Source organism: Corvus hawaiiensis, chromosome 6 (genome assembly GCF_020740725.1).
Source record: "Corvus hawaiiensis isolate bCorHaw1 chromosome 6, bCorHaw1.pri.cur, whole genome shotgun sequence".
NCBI lineage: Eukaryota > Metazoa > Chordata > Aves > Passeriformes > Corvidae > Corvus > Corvus hawaiiensis.
Genome location: NC_063218.1, coordinates 32,548,092 through 32,568,975, shown reverse-complemented (window position 1 = coordinate 32,568,975; position 20,884 = coordinate 32,548,092). Strand labels below are relative to the sequence as shown.

The 20,884-nt window shown below is 36.2% G+C and overlaps 2 protein-coding genes across 3 annotated transcripts in view; one reads left to right on the top strand and one right to left on the bottom strand.

Annotated features, from left to right (window-relative positions):
- The window catches only part of AVEN (apoptosis and caspase activation inhibitor), a 90,342-nt gene that overhangs the window by 17,365 nt on the left and 52,093 nt on the right, over nucleotides 1–20,884 (top strand). The window contains exon 2 of the mRNA XM_048306967.1: nucleotides 3,444–3,624. Within this exon, the coding sequence (XP_048162924.1) occupies nucleotides 3,444–3,624 (181 nt within the window). The remainder of the gene's footprint in view (nucleotides 1–3,443; nucleotides 3,625–20,884) is intronic.
- The window catches only part of CHRM5 (cholinergic receptor muscarinic 5), a 49,759-nt gene that overhangs the window by 27,746 nt on the left and 1,129 nt on the right, over nucleotides 1–20,884 (bottom strand). The gene's annotated exons all lie outside the window — the stretch shown is intronic.

The following is a 20,884-nucleotide window of genomic DNA, read 5'->3' as shown; positions in this document are numbered from 1 at the left end:
AAGTAACAAAGGGGAAAAGTAGCACTCGATCAATATAACTTTGAAGAGTTTCTAAAAATAATTTGGGACAGAAATGAAGGAAACAAATATCTATGCTCTTTCTAAGAGATTAACAGAAAAGCTCAAATTATGTTTACATACATACTGTAAAGTGGCATTCTTGGGAAGAGAAACAAAATAAACAAGAACGGAAATCTAATAATGCATGACACCTACATATTAGGGAACAGCAGCTGGCCTGAAGAAAGGTAAGCTGAACATCTGATGTTTCTGTTACGGTAGGATATTCTAAGTACTGACAAAGATGAAGAGCTTTAAATTTTTCTTACCAGATGCGTTACCAGAATTGAACAGGAAGAAGGCTATAAGCTCTAGCTCCTGTGGCTTCCTAAGGGTAATAAGGACATTTTTAGAAAGTCTTAATGGAAGCTCTGACTTTTAATGCACTTTGAGTTTTGTTAAAGGGCTGTGAGCTCAACAGTTCTTATTAAGTGCTTGGACACATGTGCTTAACGTGCTAGGACTGATTGCACTTACAGTGAAGAGTGGTTGAGTAATTGAAGCGGGATGCAAGAGGTCACTGTTGCACTTTCTCCATTGTGTACTTCAGCCTTGGTTTGATCCAAACCACTCTGAGTTCCAAGGAAGTGCAGAAGGATGACCCCAGGGGAAACTACTAGTTCAGAACAATGTTTACTACATTTAAACACCTTCATTCCTGAACCACGTGCATCAACGTGTTCTCATCTGTAAGAAAAGTCAAACAAAAAGCCCATTTTCCCGTATTTTCTCAATACCATACTGTCCCCAACCCTGTATGTAAAATTAGTGTATTAAAGTATTCTTTTGCTCTGTTAGATTGTAAATTGTGGTCATTTGTGCTATGCACTTTGCTTTCCTTTAGAAGAAAAGTGCAGTCACAGGCTCTCATAAAGGATAAAAATGCATTGCTTGGCAGAAGACCACAAATTGTGCAAGTTCCTCTGCAGGGGAGCTTGGCCCCTGTTGTTTGAGTTCTTCAGTGTTTAGGCAGAATATTGCACACTTTTTTTTTTTTTTTTTCTTTTTTTTTTTTTTTTTTTTTTGTTCTTCTGATATGCAAAATAGTCTGAAGGTTTCCTGGTTTTGTTCAACTGGGTTTTTGCATACTTTCCCCACTTCGAAAATTTCAGTGAAATGTGCAAATGGTGATGCATTTATTACTATCTGGAACTGAGGCACAGCAGATAGATGCTATACCTCCTGTGGTATCCTGGTGTTTAAGAACACTGAGCAATAATATGTAGATGTAGTTCAATACTATTTAAAGGCCTAAGGTTTTCTACTTATGTGAGTAATACTTTTTTAAAGGTTATGTCTGAGTTGGATTCTAGAATTTGTTTCAGCTTGTATCTTTTGTTATTTGATGATGTGGCAAGAGGGAAGTTTCTTTATTTCATTACACATAGGACAGATGTTTGCTTAAGACTCATTTTCAGCACGGTGGGGTGACAGTGGTAGTAGTGTATGGTGTAGCTGAATAGGCAGCTAAGAGAAAGGTGGTTAAGGTATATGTTTCTGAGTGTCTGGGTTTGTTACTTGGTAACTGTCTCATGTGAGATGGTAGAAGCAAACTATTTTCAGAAGTTTCACTGATCAGTTTTTTAATGTATTTGAAAATTTTAACACATCTTTAAGTTGATTGAATTTGAATTGATTATTCAATTGTGATTATTTGCAGTTCTATTTTGTAGCTTGGTGGTGCATCACATAAGATTTTCCATTAAATATTTATTGGAAATGGGAGCAGGTTTGTATTTGAAGTTTACTTGTTTTAACAGTAAGCCTCAGGACAGTACCTGGGGGACCAGGCTGCACAACTTCTGCTCCTGAGAATTTGTGGTTTGTTTCTTGAAGTTAGCTATTTTACTTCTAAGAAGTGAAATTTCCTTGAGGTGCACTGTATAGCATAGCTAATAACAGAACGTGAAAAAGAATTTAGTCTCGTTTAAGAGAAAACATTTGTATCCATATTAGTTTACTGGAAGCACGTTGAACTAAGAAAGTGCTACTCTGGGGTTTTTATTTTTACGGTTGAAAGGAGTGAATTCTTCAAACAGGTCTATAATAAGTAATTATCTATAATGTCATAGTTTCTTAAGATTATTCTGATCTTTTCTTAAAAATAAAGTACAAAACTGATCTATCTCTGTAGCACTGCTCCTGCTTTGACTTGTGAATTGTTTCAGGTCCAAGTTAATTTGGGCACTGAATTTCACTAGGTTTGCTGGATTATAGCAAATCATTCATTTTTTAGGAGAAGAATAGAGAAGAAATAAGTTTATTTTTATCTTGATGGAAGTGGATTTGGCCTTTGTTGTGTGGAAGCTATAGCTCTGCCTCAGTTTCCAGTAATGTAGTTGTCACTTCATCCACTTGCTCATATAACCGTTTACCTACAACAACCATTTTAGTTTATTTATCTGATGAATACAAAGAAAAGAGAATTTACCTAAAAAATTGCACAGAACCAGTGAGAATGCACAGAATATTTTCCTTTTTGTCAGCTGTTTGACACGTGGGAGTGCATTTGTATAATTGTGACATTTAATTTCTTGCCTTGAGTGCTCTTTCCTCCAGGAAGCAAGTCTTTTTGTTTGTGTAGCAACAGTCATTCCAGCTAAACCCCAAGCTCTGGGAGAGCTGCATTTGTAGAGAATTCAAAACAGGAGAGTTTTCCACAGCTGTTGGCTACTTGTGGCAGATGCCTATTTTGCTTGTATCTTAAGTTGACTCTGCAATGAATTCTCCTTTTGACCCTAGGACTTTTTAAGAGGTTAAAATTAGTAGATCAACTGCTAGCAGTCTATTTAATTTTTTCATGTCTATTTCCATAAAATGGCTTTCATGAAGGAGATTAAATTTGATTAATTATTCCATATTACTTGATTTAAGACTCTATAGTTGCTTATAGAAATTCTTACATAAATCACCATTTTCAAAATGTTTTTCTGCAGAATTTATCTTATCCTGTTCCACTCTACAAATATAGTTTTATTCACTTATCATATGTATCACTGCAACATTTGGACAGAGATACTTGGTTTCAGTTCTTAGTTCCACTCTGTATCCATTGCTTTCAGTTTTAGGAAGGAAGCTATTCATTATAAATTTTCAGAATAGGAGGGAAAGTAGTGGAACTTGTATCAGTGTCAATGCTTGACCCCTTGTAAGAGCTGCAGCTTCCCTCGGTGCATTTTAATTACACTCTTGATGAATTACATTCAGACACAAAGATAGTACCACCTAAAATGTTGGTGGGGATCCAGATGGATTTGTCTTTCTGTGGGTTTTATGATGGGTTTTATTTCTGTGGTTGGAGTTGTTTGTATGAATGATTGTTTAAATACAGAACAAAATGCTATTAAGTTGCAATGGCTTAGCTGTCCATTTAAATGTCACAGGTAGAGGAGGATGATGATACCGAATCACGACATGAAGAAGAGAAGGAAGAAGTGAAATGCTATTCAAGAAGAAAGGTGTTTTCTAACTGGAGCCGCTATGAGGATACAGAAAAAGAGGGACAGAGTGAATGTGGGGAGTCACAGAGAGGAACAGACTTCAGTGTTTTGCTTAGCTCAGCAGGTAAGCATTTTCCAATCTGTAGGGTTTTTTTAATTTTGCATTTTGAGACATGACTACTTTTCTGGCTGTTGTCTCTGATGATGAACCGCCACCCTAGAATACCGTTCCTATCTGCTTCAGTAAGTCTGCCATTTATGCATTTAAGAGTGTTGAAACTCTCCACAGCTGCAGCCTCCTAGCATACAGGCTGCACTGAGCTGTGACAGATGGGGAGTATAAGAGAGCTGCTGGCTAGTGCATTTATATCCTTTTTGTGAAAAGAGGGGTCTGAGTGTGTGCATCATCCAGTAACATTGAGCTTGTTCTTGCTGATCTTGGTTATTGGGTTGCTTTCCAGGAAACAAAAAAAGGTTGCTGGTATGACTAAACACAGCAAATACTCGGACAGCTGCTTGCTCTTGGTTGTTTCAACAGGTTTGTGATCAGCACTGTAGAGATGTGTGCATGAGTAGCAAGTGTTACGCTCCTTGAAAATAACAATCAGTTGTTTTCCTCTGTTTAGAGAAGATGATAAAGGAGGAAGAGGAGGGACAGTCTATACTAGATCCTGGGGTTTTTCAGCCATACATTTATAGTATAGGGTGGTTGCGCTAAAAACAGTTACCTAAAATTATTTTAGAAACTCTTGATGTGCCATTGTCTTGGAATATTATTCAGTAAAAAGCTGTAAACAATGTATTACAGCAGTTTTTTTAGTACCTTGGAAATTCTGCAGTTTCCCAAATCTAAATAATTGGGTTTTTCAGTCACAGCTTGGGGGGGTAAGGTAGAAGTTAGCTACAATAAAGAAATAAAGACCAGAGATTCTTTTCTTGGTCCAAGAACCAATTTCTGAAGTTCTGTTTCACATGAACATTGCAAAGTTGGGCCTAAGCTGTCAGGTTTTAATCCCAGGATCGTGAAATGTGTATTGACCTCTCTGAGTGGTGTGTTGCGTGGCAAACAATGCTGGAGTCAAGGCACATAGTATGGACCTCAGAACTGTGTATGTAACAGAGTCTGGGGAGCAAAGTAGATATAGTAATTCAAAACTTGAAATCAAGAGACCTGTCCTGAGGTACCATGTCTCCATGGTTCAGCTTTTTAATGACTTCAGTAACTCTGCAGTTAGCCTTCAGAATGTCTTTAAAATGTTCTGAAGAATAGTACTGTGGAAATGAGGATATAACAAAGTAGTATTTACCTTTGCTAATTTGTATTTTTCATGAGTTATACTTCAACACAGTTATTATCTCCCCATTTATTTTACTCTTTAGATTCTCTTAATGCCTCAAATGATAATATTGGAAGGTAGTATTCATATATTCATACTATTTATTAATTCTAAATCTTTGATTTAGAGAGTGCTTTATTTTAGCATATATTTTATTACTGTTCTCTACAGTGATATAAATCAATAAGAAACAAAAAGGGAATAAAGTACTTTCTTCTGGAGGAAGAAAAAAGTACCTTCTAAACAATAATGCAGATTTCTTGGAGTCACGTAAAAAAGCAGTATATGTCAGCAGTATTCTTTGTTCTTTAGTTTCTTTGGCTGATGTGTGAAAACTGAGAATACAGTCGTATTTATTTGTAGTGGTCTGAGAAGAAGCTTGCACATCTGCTTTATTTGATAATTGCTGTTGTTAGTATATTGCCGTTTAGCATTCTGAAGTTGCAAAATTAATCCAATTTAATTGCAACAAGGAGTTAGGGAGTACAGGAGAGGGAATGGAGGTAAATCTCCATTTTTCATTAATACAAAAGCTTAAAAAAGTCTTAAAAGTCTTGTAGTTTACTATTAATACACAACTATGCAATTAATACAACCAGTTAAGAATTCTTTGGCGAAAGCTCAGATTAAAAACCTGATCTCCTATGTAATGGTTAGGTTCCCTAATATTGAATGCAGGGTCTTAAAGTGTCATCCTTAAAGAGAAAACTTGGTTTATCCCAGAAAATATGCTGTTAATTGAATGAGATAGCATAGAAAAAATCATTTGGGATAATGTAATAAAGACAGAATTAATACTAGTAGACAAAATTAAATGGAGGAATTCCTGATGTCCAAGGAATTAAAAGTCCTTGGTACTTATTTGTTTAATATCATGTAAACGTGCTTCTGTGTGTAATTCTTTACTTAAAATCAACCTAAAACAGCAAAATGAGATATTCTGTGATATGGATGTCATGTTGTTAATTAGGAGGATTAGAGCTTTTAAATGTAATACATAAACATTACTGTTGCTTGAGGTAAGAAGGGAACAAAGTTATGCATTGTTACACTACATTTTTATCATTAGCAGAGGAAGGTGGAAAATGGAAGTCTGAGGAGGAGAAAGGAGTTTGCAGATACTTGAAGAGAATGTGAAAACTTTAGGGTATTTTATTTTACATCTTTCAATAGCTTCTGAAGACAAACACTGGGTTTTTAGGTTTTCACTTACAGTTCCAGCTTTCCCTGCCTTAAGACAATCTCTAGTGCAGCACTGATTCTGTCTTTTCAATCAAATAGTTAGGCCTGACTAGTCCCTGACCATCTCTTGACTACATGTTGTTTCTCTGCTGTCAGCCTTTGCCTGCCTACTAATTCTTCTCACTCTTCCTTCCTTCTGTTTCTGATTCTTGTCTGTGTTTCTGAACCCTGTTGGTGGGTCTTTTTTCAGTCTTCTGTTGTGAGCCAACTCCCTTCCACATATATTTATTAAAATCCAACTCTTTCAGATTCTGTCAGAGACAGAATATCTGTCCCTCATTCTTTCCAGTCCTAGTGACCCCCAAGTCTTACTTGTTCTGCTCAGCATTGCTGATTTGGTTTAATTCACTGCCACATCTTCTTATGTTCCTCTTTGTTTCTTTCCTTGTCTAGTCAATCCCAGTTCATTTTTTCAAGCTTCCAGTTCTGGTCTCCATTATAAACTGTTTTTTCCATCTTCTCTCCACATTCTCTGCCAGTATACCCTAAATCCTACTCAAGTTACCCAACAATATAAAGTGACAGGCCATTGTTTTCAACTGTGTTAGGGATATCTCCATAGGTGACGTTGCAGAAATATGCAAGACGACACTTTGTGTTCAGTGTTTTACCTAAAGCTTATTAAATGCAGACTTCTCCTACTGTGGAAAATCTGACTCTTCACTCAAAACAGGAAGTAAGAGGAAGCTTAGTTCAGGTGCCTTGCACATTGAGACGACATGCAGAAGACCACTGAGGACATAGATGTGATGATTGGTTGTTAAGCTTCAGCAGATCTTGCAAAAATGAGGTACAAACTCTGATTTCTAGAAGCTTATGTAGCTTGGCTAAGTCAGGTTAGATTTTTTGCAAAATGAGCAGAGTGTACCTCCTTCATACAACATCATTGTGCAGTCTGACTTCAAGTTACTGATTCAGGGCAGGAAAGTAGTTACAGTTTCTCAAGTGCTTTCACGTAGAAAAATGTTCAAGTCATTCTCTGGGTTCCTTTTCAAGGTGGCGGTAAGAGGAGGATAAGGAAAAGCTACCTAAAGCAGACAACAGCCCTGGAAAATTTCATACTGAATAGTTAGAAAAGCAGCTGAAAATAGTCTTGAGTAAGAACTGCCAGGTGGCTTTGATAATAGCTGATGTCACTGGCCTGATGGAGCTTCTTTGTTAGGGCTTATTATATTTCTGTGTAAAATAGGTGTCCTTGGTTCAGCTTAAGTTTTTAAGTATGTTTCTTTTTTTTAGCATTTTATAATTTATTTATTTTTAATTGTCTTGAATATAGCAAACTCGCTTTTGTCTAGCTGGTATAAAATACAAGTCCATTGTGAAGCCCTCAGGGAATGTGTCGCGAATCAATTTAGTAAAAATGCTGTTGAAGCATAAAGAGCAAGAGAAGTGGAAGTGATAGGATAGCCTTACTTTGCTAGCAGAATCTTGCCATGTTTGAAGAGCTGCCCTCATTTTTTGACAGATGAGGGTTAAGTGACCTACAGTAGACTTAAGCTGTTCATCAGATTTTTGTCTGTGAATGGATTCTTTATATTTAAAAATATATTTTAAAGATATTGTTATAGAGCTGATCAAAAGGTATCTGGGCACTTGATCACTTTTCTCTAAATGTGGTAGGCGTTAGCAGTACAGCAGCCAAAAATTGCCAATATACATGCCTCAATAACAATATGCAGACTGCAAGATATGATGATTATCAAGATGAAAAAATATCTTTTTGGACATGAATTTTTTCCCATTTGGTTTTTTAGGCCATGGATGAATAATTCTGGTGCCTTAAAGGTTAAGATGGAGAAATGCTGTGCAGTTCAAACAAAACTGGCAGAATGGTTTTGACATTGTAGGAATACACATAATTTCTAATAATAATACGTATAATTCTGTAGGTACCTAGCAGTTGAATACAATAAAAAATGTGGAATAAAACTCAAAAGAACAGTCACTGGAGCATAATAGTAATGAACAACAGATATAAGAATTATGAGGTAACAGTTACATTCCCTTCCCTAAAAATGTGTTCTGGTTTTTTAACCTCTTTATTTTGGGTCTCTGTTTAATTTTGATGTGTCTATTGCAAGACATTGCTGCATTTTTGTCATTTGCATGATCAATACATGCTTGAGAATTAGAAGTACACAGAAGGCCTTTGACCGTCTTGGAAAACCTGAACAGATAAATTTGTGGAGCAAGGCTTGCATTAAAAATGGGTTTTCCTTCAACTTTTCTATCTTAAGTAGAGACTTTTCCAAGTTTTTTCAAAAAAAAAAAAAAGTTGAGGGAAGAGTAAATCAGTTTTCTGTTTTTAATGATAATTCTGCTCAAGCAAAAAGAATGGCAGTAATAGGGCATGGTTCAAGTGCTGAAAAAGAATCCTTTGAGTTTTAAAATTATAGAGAATAGCTGACAATCAGTTTTCTTTACAGAAATGCCTAACTCATTGGTTATTTGGATTACTGTATATATCAGAGCCCCACTTTTCAGTGGTAGTTGCTTGACAACTCATCTACTTCTTATTTGGCCAGAAATTCAACTGATGCAAAACTTCCATGTTCTTGCTGTACCCCAAGTGACATGAGCTCTGTGTAGAACATAGCGTTATTGGTTACTTCTTACCACTATCATCAGCTTTAAGACACAGGTGCCAGGTTGTTGGTCTTGAAAGGTGATTGCATTGTTGTACTGAGGATTGGTAACAGGTCACTTAAATATTGCTAGTTTATGTGCTCCTGAGATAAATAGGTATGGGCATGTGCTTTACTTGCATCTTCACGTTCTCTGTTTTTCAGTACCTCATTCCCTAAACATTCTCTGAGTTTCCATGACATGCTTTCCTATCCTGCTTCCCCTTTTAGCCCCATTTCAGCACATCAGAACTTTCATTTCCTTTTTGATGGTCCTCTGGTAGATAACATCTCCCATCTGTGTAGTCTTTGTATCCAAGTGGTCTCGTTTCCACTTGCACATGTTTTATTTGCAACAGGGCAGTCTGGAACTTTGGACTTGTTAACAGACCTAAGAGATACTTCTGGCTTATGTACCTGTAGGTATCTGAAATCAACAAAAATGTAGTCTCTCCCATACTCTTTTTCTTCTCCCAAACAAACAGAAAAAAAACCTTCCACAATAAAGATTTGCATTGAAATCACAGGACTTGGCATCAGTGAAAGTTGGTTCTCCATCTGCTCAGTGCTTCTTCCTGAACTGTTCCTAACATTGCAGAAATTCATCTTTTTTTTTTTTTCTAATCAGACAAGCCAAGCTGTCTTTTTTTTTTTTTTTGTCTGAACTAAAAATAAGAAGTGCCAGATTTTAAGTATTAATTACATTTTCTTGATAAATGTGTTTTCCTGTAATAGGTAGTCTTTGCTCCTTATATATGCTTTCATATCTGTGCCTTTTTCCCTCCTAAGTTTTATCTAAAATATAAACAAAACTATGAAGTGTGGAAGTATAATGTGACTCCATGATTTGAATGCATATAAATGAAGGATAACATGTCTTCATTTTAACATTCTGATATCTTTGAACTATGTGTCAGTGGTAGTACTGTATAACTACTGGTAAGTAATAAAAAAAATCTGAAAGGTTTCAGTATTTCAGAGAAATTTGTATGCTATATGATCTAGAATTGAATAGAGTAAGATTCACAGACTAAAGGGGTTAAATTTTGTTCCTATTAAAATCAAAGTCATAAGCTTTTCTCCATTCTTTTAATTTTTCACATCTTGAGTGCAGTCATTTATTTGTGAAGCTCCAGATTTCTGGATTTAAAAAGTTTTCTGACCCATATCCTTCTGTAAAACTGGGTCTTAATCTTTTGCTGCTACTTTATATTTGATGGTTTGTGTTGAAGTATGTTTTGGTTATGAAATCACAAATCAGTAAGTTTAAATGTGGAGCAATTTGTCCTTATTTCTGTATTGCTGTTGTCATGTCTGCTACTTGAATTTGTAGGCTTGAGACCTAGGTAAAAATGTCTACACACCTGACTCACTGTTTCTCTTGTTTAATAATGTTCTTTGTTTTTATAATGCCCCTAAAACTGTTCTGTCTGATGAGGCCTCATCTCGGTCATCTGTGTTTCTGCCACATCATCTCTGACATTTCTGCTGCTGAAGTCCCCTAACCAAAACTGAATTACTCTGACTCTTGTACTCAGATTGTGCATTTCTTATTCCAGTATTCATTTCCAAAGTTCAGTGTGTTATTGCCACTACATTCTTGTTCACTTTCTCCTACTTTTACTGCTTTTTATTTATTTTGTGCCATTCCCTACTTTGAATTTTTTTAAACTTTTTTATTTTCCTTATTGTTGCATATTGCTTTTGATTGATTTTATTTTTTTTCTTTTGGTTTCCTTTTTACACTTGTTAAATTCTGACCACTGTTAAATCACATGAATTAGACTGTAAACTTTTTAGAGCAGAGACATTCTTTTGCTTGCTGATAAAATACTGGTTCTTTTCCAATAATGACATTATTAGGTATCACTTCTATGGTAATACTAAAAGATGTTGATTGATTTAGATGAGCTGTGTTAGTTTTAATTGTAATATTTTTGTTGCATCTCTCAGCAGCTTACATTAGAGAAAGAAATAAAATAGAAACAGAAATTCTACGAAGTTCTGTAAAACTAGAATTTTTTGTTTATGGTAAAGATAAGACTATCAGATGTAGCAGATTGGTTTAATTGTAGAAACTAGACTGCATTTGCTGTTCTGTTTCTTGTAAGTATGCATTTATTCCTAATATCTGTTAAGAAACAAAATAACTGTGATAGGAATGTTTCCTTTGTCATTGATACGTTCCAAAAAAATGTTGTGATCAGCTTGCATGTGAACCACCATCAGAAGGGACAGAGAGATCTATTCTAGCAATAGTCTCAGAAATTCATTTGCAAGCAGTGCTGTTTCTAAGCATCAATTTTGGAGTGAAAGAAGGGCTGTGAAGTAGACAGTAGACAGTAGAAGGGTGTGGAGTGCCTGTTTGTTCCTTAATCTCATTTACAACTATTCCTTTCTTCTTATTCCATCTGTGATCCTGAAATGTCTCCTCAAATCTGGTATTGATGGCTTGGGCTCTCCTTGTCCTGCTCTTCTTTTAATGCTTTTGGTTTTAGTGTGCTTTAGTCACACCTATTAATATTGAGCTTCTTTCCTTGGTCTCATCCTATCGCTCAAGAATTCCTAGTTCCTACAGCCAACTTTTAGTCTAGGCTTTCTCTTGACCCTTCCCCTGCCTCATATTTTTGTACCTGTCCAAATCGCTTGTTGGTTCCTCATCTGTTCTATGTTCTCTTGCCTATTGTTTACTCTCAGCTCATCAGAGAAGTGGCATCTTTGGCATTTCTGGGTGTTGTATAGGAAGATGGCTCTTCTGAGCACTTAGAAGATTTTTTTTTCTGAAACAGCTTAATTTTTGTCTAATTTGAGTAATTTTCTTGAAGAATGTCAAAGGCATATTGAGCCTTGCCAAAGCTTGTTTCAAAACAAGAGTTGTATTAAAGGTCTATTCCAGCCTCAAGGGAATTCTTTGTATCCCATTGTTGTCCTTTCTTGCACACCAAGCCCTTGAGTGTGTAAAATTGTGAACTAAAAATTCTTTAAATAAAAATCATGTTTGAGGGTCAGAATAGGGTGCAAGTGAGGAAGAATTTTATTTTCTTTGATTCTAATTTTCAACCTTTACTGGAATGTCAATCAGATGACCTTCCTTTGACAGTACACACTCCTTGTCTGAGTTTATAAAGCATAGTATATCTGAATATGCTGCAGATGATTTGGATTGTGAAAGTGATCGTACTATCTTTACTTCTTTTTGTACTGTTGACTGGAAACAGCCTGTGATAATATGGGGTTCTTAGATTGAATTTATGCATGTGCTTCAATATACAGAAAATTTGTCACTGAGAATTGTGTATCAGCTTGCTACAAACTAAAAAGGGGCAAGGTGGAAGAACTATTTCAAAATGGGAATGATTTAATACCATGATATAATTCTGTTGATTTTTGTGTCGTAAAGGCTAGAGGCCATAATTGCAGATATTTATAGCAATTAAATTTTTATTTAAGACACTTGGTTAACCTTCTGCTGGGAAAATGCTGGCAGAATGGAGGTTTTGGAAAGTCAAATGTTATGTATTGACAGTTCACTGGTAGTAGAAGGTAATCTGAGTTAGATTTTTCTGAATAAATGAAGTGGTACGGGTGCAATAGTTCCAGCAAGCAATTCTATATGATTTGTACTATTCAGGAAAAGATACTCTCTTTGCAGTGTGGACTGTCACCTTTCCAATGCCCAAGGAAATATACCAAAGTGAACTTTTCCCTTGACTTCTTTACAATGGAGCCTTGTTAGTGTTGGTTGTTTTTTTTTCTTCTAGGTGTGCTTAATGTTTCAAAAGTCAGTAGAAGATAGAATTTGGCATGACAGAATTTAAAATTGCTTTATATTTTGCTTCTGACCTTGATAATAAATAAAGATCACCTCCCCTCTTCTGAAGAAAAGAGTTTGAAAGACACTTCGGTGATATTATGAATTTGGCCCATCACCAGATATGGATCTACTTGCCTGGTTTGAATACATGAGTGGTGCAAAAGAGTTGGCAGGAACGTGAAATGTAACAGCTGGTGAGAAGGGAAAGATCTTGCAGAATCAGTAAAATACTAGAATTGCTATTGATAATAGTAAGGATGGTAACATGCATGTGTACTGGGTTAAACTGGATTAAATCCAGATGCCTACTTCTGATTCATCTTAATGTACATTTGCAGGTAGAATATTCACAACAAGTAAATTTTCTAATGCAAATAAGAGTCTACAGCCTCTCTTGCTTTAAATTTCTTTTGTGTAACTCCACATGGTTCTGTCTACCCCTTCTTTTACGTTTCTTCTGTTATTCATTTCATAATGCCTTATTAAGTGTTCCCTTACTCTTGGTTTTATATATCCTCTTTCTGTCCCACAGACAAATTTATTTCTCTGAGTTGTATTTGATTATGAAAAAAGGAGGAGGAGGAAGAGTAAGAAGGAGGAGTAGAAATCTTCACGAAGAATAATCTAGTCTCTTAGAGGAAAATTGCCTACAAGTATGAGATGACTAAATTAACTTGTAGGAATGTGATCTGAAACCATCAGCTCTCATACCTTTACCTTACAAGCACAGTTTAGCTTGTCAAAGAAAATTGGTCTTTATAAATATCTCTGGGTAAAGTAACATTTAACTAGAGACAGAGCATTTTAAAGTTTCTAAAGTGTTTGATTTGGTCATGTTATCTTTGTGTTTAAAAAAAAACAACAAAAAAACCCTAGTGATTATTTGTGTTTAGTGCCTGTACTTCAGAATAGTTTATATGTGTCAGTTCATGTGAACCTTAATAATTTTCTTTTGTCTGTTCATTTATTAATAGAAGAGTTTTTTGTTCTTTTGGGGATTTCTATTTGCAAATTTTTCTACTTTAAAGTATTTTAACATATTATTATTTTCTACTGCTGCAGTGACTGTAGGAACCTGAGGAAGTGAACAGTAGAACCCCTTCAGGAAGCAAAATTGGGAGTATGAATTAAAGACCTGTTTTTACAAACTTGCTTGGTAGGGGAAAAGAGTATTTATGGTCTAAATTTTAGCATGAATTAAAAAAAACCTAGGAAGACATCTTTTTAATTAAAAGAAAAGCTACAGAGGGATGTAATAATTTTACCTCACAATTGTATATGATTTATGGTGGTGGCAGAGGCTATAGGCAATGTCTTTTTCTAAGTATCTAGAATAAAATAACATAAGCACTATTTGTGAAGTCTGTCACTCTCCCAGACTGGTTGTAAATTGAAATTATTTCAGTCAAAAGGACTATTGAAATAGTTTGTTTTGTTACAGAAATAACTCACTGAGCAAGTTGTATTATGTGATAAAAAGCTGCTGTAATGCATTTTTGAAAACTGAAGCATTGAACAACCACACTGGCAATGTAACTTCATGTGACTAGAATTCATTTAATCGTGAAAGGAAAGCACAGTACATAATCGAAGGAGAGTATAACATGGACAAGATAATATTTTAGTGACAAGTGATAGTCCACCTATGATACAAGTCAGGAAGAGATGACGTCCACATAAAGGCATTAGAAATAACTTATCTAATTTACATTACAATAGGTAAAAGAGTTCTTGAACAGCCTATCAAGGAGAGTATGTATTGGTGTTTAAGACACCTTTGGTGTTTTTCTTGAGTCTGTTTTTCTGTGTCTGAGTTCTGACAGCTGGGCACAGCTAAACTTTGAAATTATTCAATTTCCTCCTCTCCTTGTAACATGTTTTTAAAAGATATATAATTTTAATTGCTAGATGAAATAATATTTGCCATTATTTGCTTTTAGATGGTAGAGATAAAATACTACCAAGAAACATCAAGTACAGTTCCTTCATTTTTTAACTTCTAAAACATGTGAAATAGCAAGCATAATAAAAAAAAAAAAACAGTTTCAGTAAAGTTTGGGACAAATTTGAGGAAGGGAAACTTGCTGTTGTTTCTTTCCCTAACTCAAATTCCTTACTAACTTGAAAGATAGAGGGCTAGGCTCTTTCTAGTTTGTAATTGCATATGAAAGGCTAAGCCCAGCATAGCCAGTAAAATTCATAGATTACAAAACCAGGGAAACCCTTTGTGATTGGGTGAACTTTTCTGAATAACATGAGCAGTCATCAAAGCAAGTTTTGAGCTAGTTAGTGTTTGATTTAAGGCGCATTTCTTAGTACAACTGCTGTCAAAAGCTCTTGTCAGTCTTGATTTAAACATGTCTGCCTTGACTTCAGCATGGCTTTTGACATGTGTCCCATAACATCCTCAGAGTTAAGCTCAGGAAATGCAGGCTGGATGAGCAAATGGAGAGGTGGATTGAGAACTGGCAGGATGGCAGAGCTTAGAGGGTTGTGATTGTTGGCACAGGATCTAGTTAGGGGCCTGTAACTGGCATTGTGTCCCAGGGCTCAGTACTGGGTCTTTTTGAACTTGCTGATCAATGGCTTGGATGGAGGGACAGAGTACCAAACTGGGAGGAGTGGCCAGTACCCCAGACTGCTGTGCTGCCATCCAGCATGACGTAGACAAGCTTGAGAGTCGGGCAGAGAGGAACCTAATGAAATTCCATAAAGGTAAGAACCTGCACCAGGGGAAGAATAACCCCTGAACCAGTACAGGTTGGGGGCTGACCTGCTGGGAAGCAGCTCTGTGGAGAAGGGCCTGGGGCTGCTGGTGGAAAACAAACTGTCCGTGAGCCAGCAGTGCCCTTGTGGCCAAGAAGGGCAATGGGATCCTGAGCTGCGTTAGGGAGGGCATGGCCAGCAGGTTAAGGGAGGTGATCCTGTCCTTCTACTCAGCCCTGGTGGTGCCTGACCTGGAGTGCTGTGTCCAGTTCTGGGCTCCTCAGTAACAGAGAGACAGGAAGCAGGTCCAGGTCTTATGAGGAAAGGCTGAGGGAGTTGAGCCTGTTTAGCCTGCAAAAGAGATAACTGAGAGGGGACCTCATCAGTGCATATGATCATCTGAAGGGCACATGAAAAGAGGATGGGGCCAGACTCTTTTCAAGTGGTGTCCAGTGACAAGACAAGGGGCAACAGGCAAAAACTGAAACACAGGAAGTTTCATCTGAATATGAGAAAAAACTATTTTGAGAGTGCCAGAACACTGGAACTGTTGCCTAGAGAGATTCAAGATGTGCCTGGACCAGTTCCTGTGCAACCCATTTTAGGTGAATCTTACTTATCAGGGAGTTACACTAGACCTCCAGAGATCCTTTCCAACCCCAACCATTCTGTGATTCTGTGAATTTCAGTGCTGGAGAATCACCTAGAGCTCTTGGATTGATTTGATGTGTTTTTACCTTCACTTTTAAAACTGTGTATCTTATTTCCCCCCTAATTCCGTGTAGCCTGAGGACTGCAGAGAGTTGCAGAAAAAAACCCACAAAAATGACAGGTTAAATTCTCTGCAGATGAAGATTAAGTGAAATATAGTGTGTGTGAGAGTGTGTGTGTGTGTAAACAGTCCCTATACATTTAAAATCATCTGAGATGATTGTTATTCCTCTCTAGTTGAAAGCAAGTGAACTACAGAAATTGGGAGAATAGAGAACAAAACAGAAAAGACATCATGGTGTCACCATATAAATCAGTGACACAGGCACATTGTGTAACTTTTTGCACTTCAGATCCCAGAAGCTCCACAAGGAAACAGTAGTATTGAAAAGATACAGCAAAGGCCAGCAGGCCAGCCATCAGTATGGAAGAATTTACATGGCTAAGGATGGTATGAATAGAGTAAAATGGAGGTCTCCAACAGCAGACAGATGAGAACAGTATGCCATAGCTCTCTGTGAAATCATGTAAGGATTAATACAAGAAATAAGAAATTATTATTGTCTCTGCTAGTGCAAGAAATAGGGAGTATTGAATGAAACTATCTGGCAGTGAATTCAAAGCAAAGGTATTTTTTTAATGTAACTTATAATTAAATATGGAACTTTTTCACAGGATCTTGTGGAAAATGAAATTTTTTGCAGGTTCAAAAACAACTGGAAAAATACTTTGAAGGTTATCTTATAAATAAGACATTATGTCAGGCTCAAAAAATCCCTGAACTGCAAATAGCTAGAGGCTGGCAGAATAATTCTGAGGAAGTATCCCTGTGTGTGTGCTCTGTTTTCAGTCGTTCCTAGACTCATGCTGTTGGTCGCTGTTGTGCAGAATTTGGGGCTGTATGGAGCTTCTGATGGATATGGTGTGACCTTTCTCAAGTGCTTCTTTCTTCCCTGTTTGTAAGCTGCAGGATCACTAAATTAATCTTTAAAGTTTGAGATGGTGTCTTTTCAAAAGTGTTGGAAGGTATTAAGGTCCCGTAAAGAATTCACTTTTCTGTAATTCTAATATTTTTAGCACGCTTGCTGGCTTCATCACTGGTTGATATATAAGTAAATAGCAGAGGAATAGCAACATGAATTCCATGTAAAGCATCTGCTCATTGAGGCAGGCTATACAAATGGGTATTTTTAATGTCTCATCGTTTCAGGAATATTGAAGACCACTATGGAATGTCTTTCTAGAGTAGTGAAAAAATGCTATCAAATGGAACTATTTAGGTAACTGTAGATCCATTAATTTGATATCAGTTCTGTGAAAAAAAGAATAGAAAAGCTGATACAGGCTTTGGTTAATTGAGATTTCAAGTGTGGAAGCAGGCCTTGCAGGACCTAAAAGGTGGTCAAGGACCACAAAGAAAGAGAGTAATGAGCTGAACAGATGTATGTTGAAGCTGTTGGGCTTCAGGTTTTGAGTTAACACACAGTTGCATCTGCTGTAATAAAGCTTCCTTCTACGCAGATGCTGCTTTGCCACGTCAGACCCTTCCCAAAGCAGTTTGTATCTGTCATAAATGTATGTAAGCCCTTGTGCTCTAGTTTTAAGTCAGAGTTTGTACTGATAGCAGCCTGAATGTCTGCCCTGTGCATTGTCACCTGCAGCCATAAACTGTTTTGAACTGACTCTGCTTGCTTGTTCCACACAAAAAAAAAAAAAAAAAAAAAAAAAAAAAAAAAAAAAAAAGTATATATATATATATCAGACAGTTTGGCTTTTTGGATGATATCTCTTTCCACCTGGTTGGAAGTACTGCATAATATTACCTTCATGTATTTACAGTGCAAATGGTTTGAAGTGTTTTAGTGCCTTTTTTCTCATTACAGTAATTTTGGAGGCAGGGGATTATTTAATGAAGGGCTTGAGAGAGATGTAAATGGCCATGGTGAATTTTGTGTTCATTTGCAACTCAAGATGAAATAGACTTACTGCATCAGTGATTTAACTAGAGAAGCATAAGTTCTGGATTTTGCTCCTTTCTTTCTATTAGCTTATATAAATTCTTTCAATAAAAGGATGGAAGTGTAAAAGTATCTCATGTTTTACCTGTAACATAGTAGTCTTGCTAGATGTGAAAGTGAATGCAGAAGATCGGCCAATAGCTCAGGAATATGCGTACCTCCAAGTCTGTGCTCCTACTTGTGGATTTCTTTTTGCTGATAACTGCCCAGAAGGGGCAGTTGGCACTGTTGGTTTGTGTCTAATTTGTATAATTTTTAAAAGGCGTATTAAACCATATCTTACCACTTTAATATTTGTTACCTGCTGGATTAGCTGGGAAGGGGGTCCCATATGTATGGGCCACATGTGCTGTTTTGTGAAGCAGATGTGCTCTCTTTGGGCAATTGCCTGTTGTTATTTTGTGATGTGGTTTATTCATTTCACATATACAAACAACTCAATACAGAGAGGAAATGAAAAGATATCCTTGTCAGATGCTTAGTGATCCTTGAACAACTGATTGTGATAAAGGTGGAAAAATAAATATTGACTTACTGCTTTCAGGTGATATGATTTTACATAATTACACATTTTGGAAAGCACATCATGACTCTTGGGCACATGGTGTGATTCTTGCGGATAGTCCTGTACAGGACAAGTAGTTAGACTCAATAATCCTTGTGGGTTCCATCCAACTCAGCATATTCTGTGATTCTTTGATATTTATTTCTGGGTGCATGGAAGGTTAGGTTTTGGAACTAAAAAAAACCTGTTTGCTTAGTTAATATATCTGAATTCTTTGAGGATAAGTGAGAGAAATAATGCATTTAAAATAAAAATAGGATTTATCTTGATGACTTGAAATTATTAATGAATACATCTGAAAAAATCCACCTTTAAAAAATCATATATATTGAAAAAAGATTATTTGTATCCAGTTCTTCTTCCTACAAGCAAGCTTTCCGCTTGTTTTTAGCCCTCTCATATTTTCAACAGAGCTTAAAAAGCCTTAACTGCAATTCTCAGTTCAGAAGTTTCTAAAACACAAGGTTTTGAGTAAGCCTTTTGAGAGCTTCTTTGAATAATCACCTTTGAATAAGGATGTTGGTTAGCTGGCATGTTTAGAGTTTAGAGTGGTGTTCTTTGTTTGTTTGTTTTGTTTTTAAGCCATGATAAGCAATATCTTTTACAAAAGAGAAGGCAAAAAACTCAGGAAACATTCAAGTTAACAAAACTTCTAGTGTGAGAACAGTACTCAGAGAAACAAAGGTTGAACTCCAATTCTTATTTTTCTCTCTTTTTTAATTTCCAACTCTGAACCACATCTGGCAGATACAAAGCTGTCTTCTGAAATCAGCTGACAAAAGCTGTATTGCATTTGCTGCTTGTTGTAAATATTATTGGGTTGTAGTTCTGTATGCAGTAATTTGATGGTTCAAGTTACAGAAATTGTGAACTGGTGCTATTGAAACTTACATAATATTTTAGTTTATATTCTACAGAACTTACTTCCTCACTTAGGATTTATCCCTGGTGTGTTACATGTGAGACAAAGTATCAGTGCATGTTGTATAGAAGCTGTGAGTAGGCAGGAAGAGTTCTTACTGGATCAGGGTGATATGTGAAGTGGACATGGGAAAAAATGATTGAGAGAGAAAAGGACAGAAACGGGGGAAATGTAGGGAGTGCTGGAACCTGCCAACAACAAAATGGTTGAGTTATGGGTGCACTAGCAAAAATTCCATCAAGTTCTCATTAAATACAGCACATGGGAAAATGGAAAAGGTTTAGAATAATAGAAGTGTCTTTGCCTGTATTAAGCAGAAGACTTAAGTGGGAATGTTTAGAGAAAAGAGTTTTTCCCCCCTGCCATGGCAGTGAAAAGTGTAGAACAAATTTCAGATATATAAAGTATGCAACAGTAATATGCATGAGATGACCCCTGTCTTGCAGAAGTTGTTTCACATATCCTGCCATTATTTTGGGAGTATGTTGTTGACTCCTGACACTACGATGAGCCTTGTCTCATATCAACTTGGGTTTTTTAGTCTCATAGTATTCTACCAGTCTTTGGCAAGTAAGTTTAGTTTTCTAACACTTGCTAGAATGCATAAATGCTTTGTGCATAAGTGAAGGGTTCATAAGGGTTGTTTGTGAATAGCAAATTAGTCTGTCTTTAGCAAGCATCAGGCAAGAGAGATATTATTTTAGTAAATTAGCAAAACATAAAAAGAAAAAAAACAGAAAGAACTGATGGCTATATTAAATAAGACTATCATATAATCAGATGTGCTAAATAGAAACAAGGGAAGTGATACAGAGAGAAGTAGAGGAGATACTTAAAACAGTGCTAGAAGAAGAAATATTGCATGTTAGCAAGTAGAAAAAAACTGTGCAAAAAACAATAATAGAGGAAGCAAAGGTGTAGTTTTTCAAAGTTGCTATTGAGTACAAAATTGACCAGTGTACTATAAAATGGTATGTTAAATGATATAAAATTCTTAATGCTTTTTTAATTTCGAGGGTTGTGGGAGGTTTTTGTATCTGAGCAAATGTATCTTTCTCTATGACTTCTAAGTGTAATTTTTTGATTAAAAGGTATAGTGTTTAGATTTCAAGCCCTGTTAGATGGTAGAATCTCATTCTGAAATGCTTTGCATGCTATCTTCTTGTAGAGTTCATGTCTATGTGACTCATGTTATGAATGCTCTAAATGAGTGAAAAAAAATGAGATAACCTGCACCTTCTTTTTTTATAGTTTAACTGAGGGACAGATGCCCAGTCTTCTTACTGACACTCGGTACACAGTGTCTTGGGGTACATTAGCATGGTGCTGTTCCCTTACTGTGCTGTAGTTTACCTTTCATAAATAACTGGTCAACACTTCCAGCTTTATTTAATATTCTTTTATATAAACAAAGATTTATTATTCTGTAATAAAAGATATCCTCT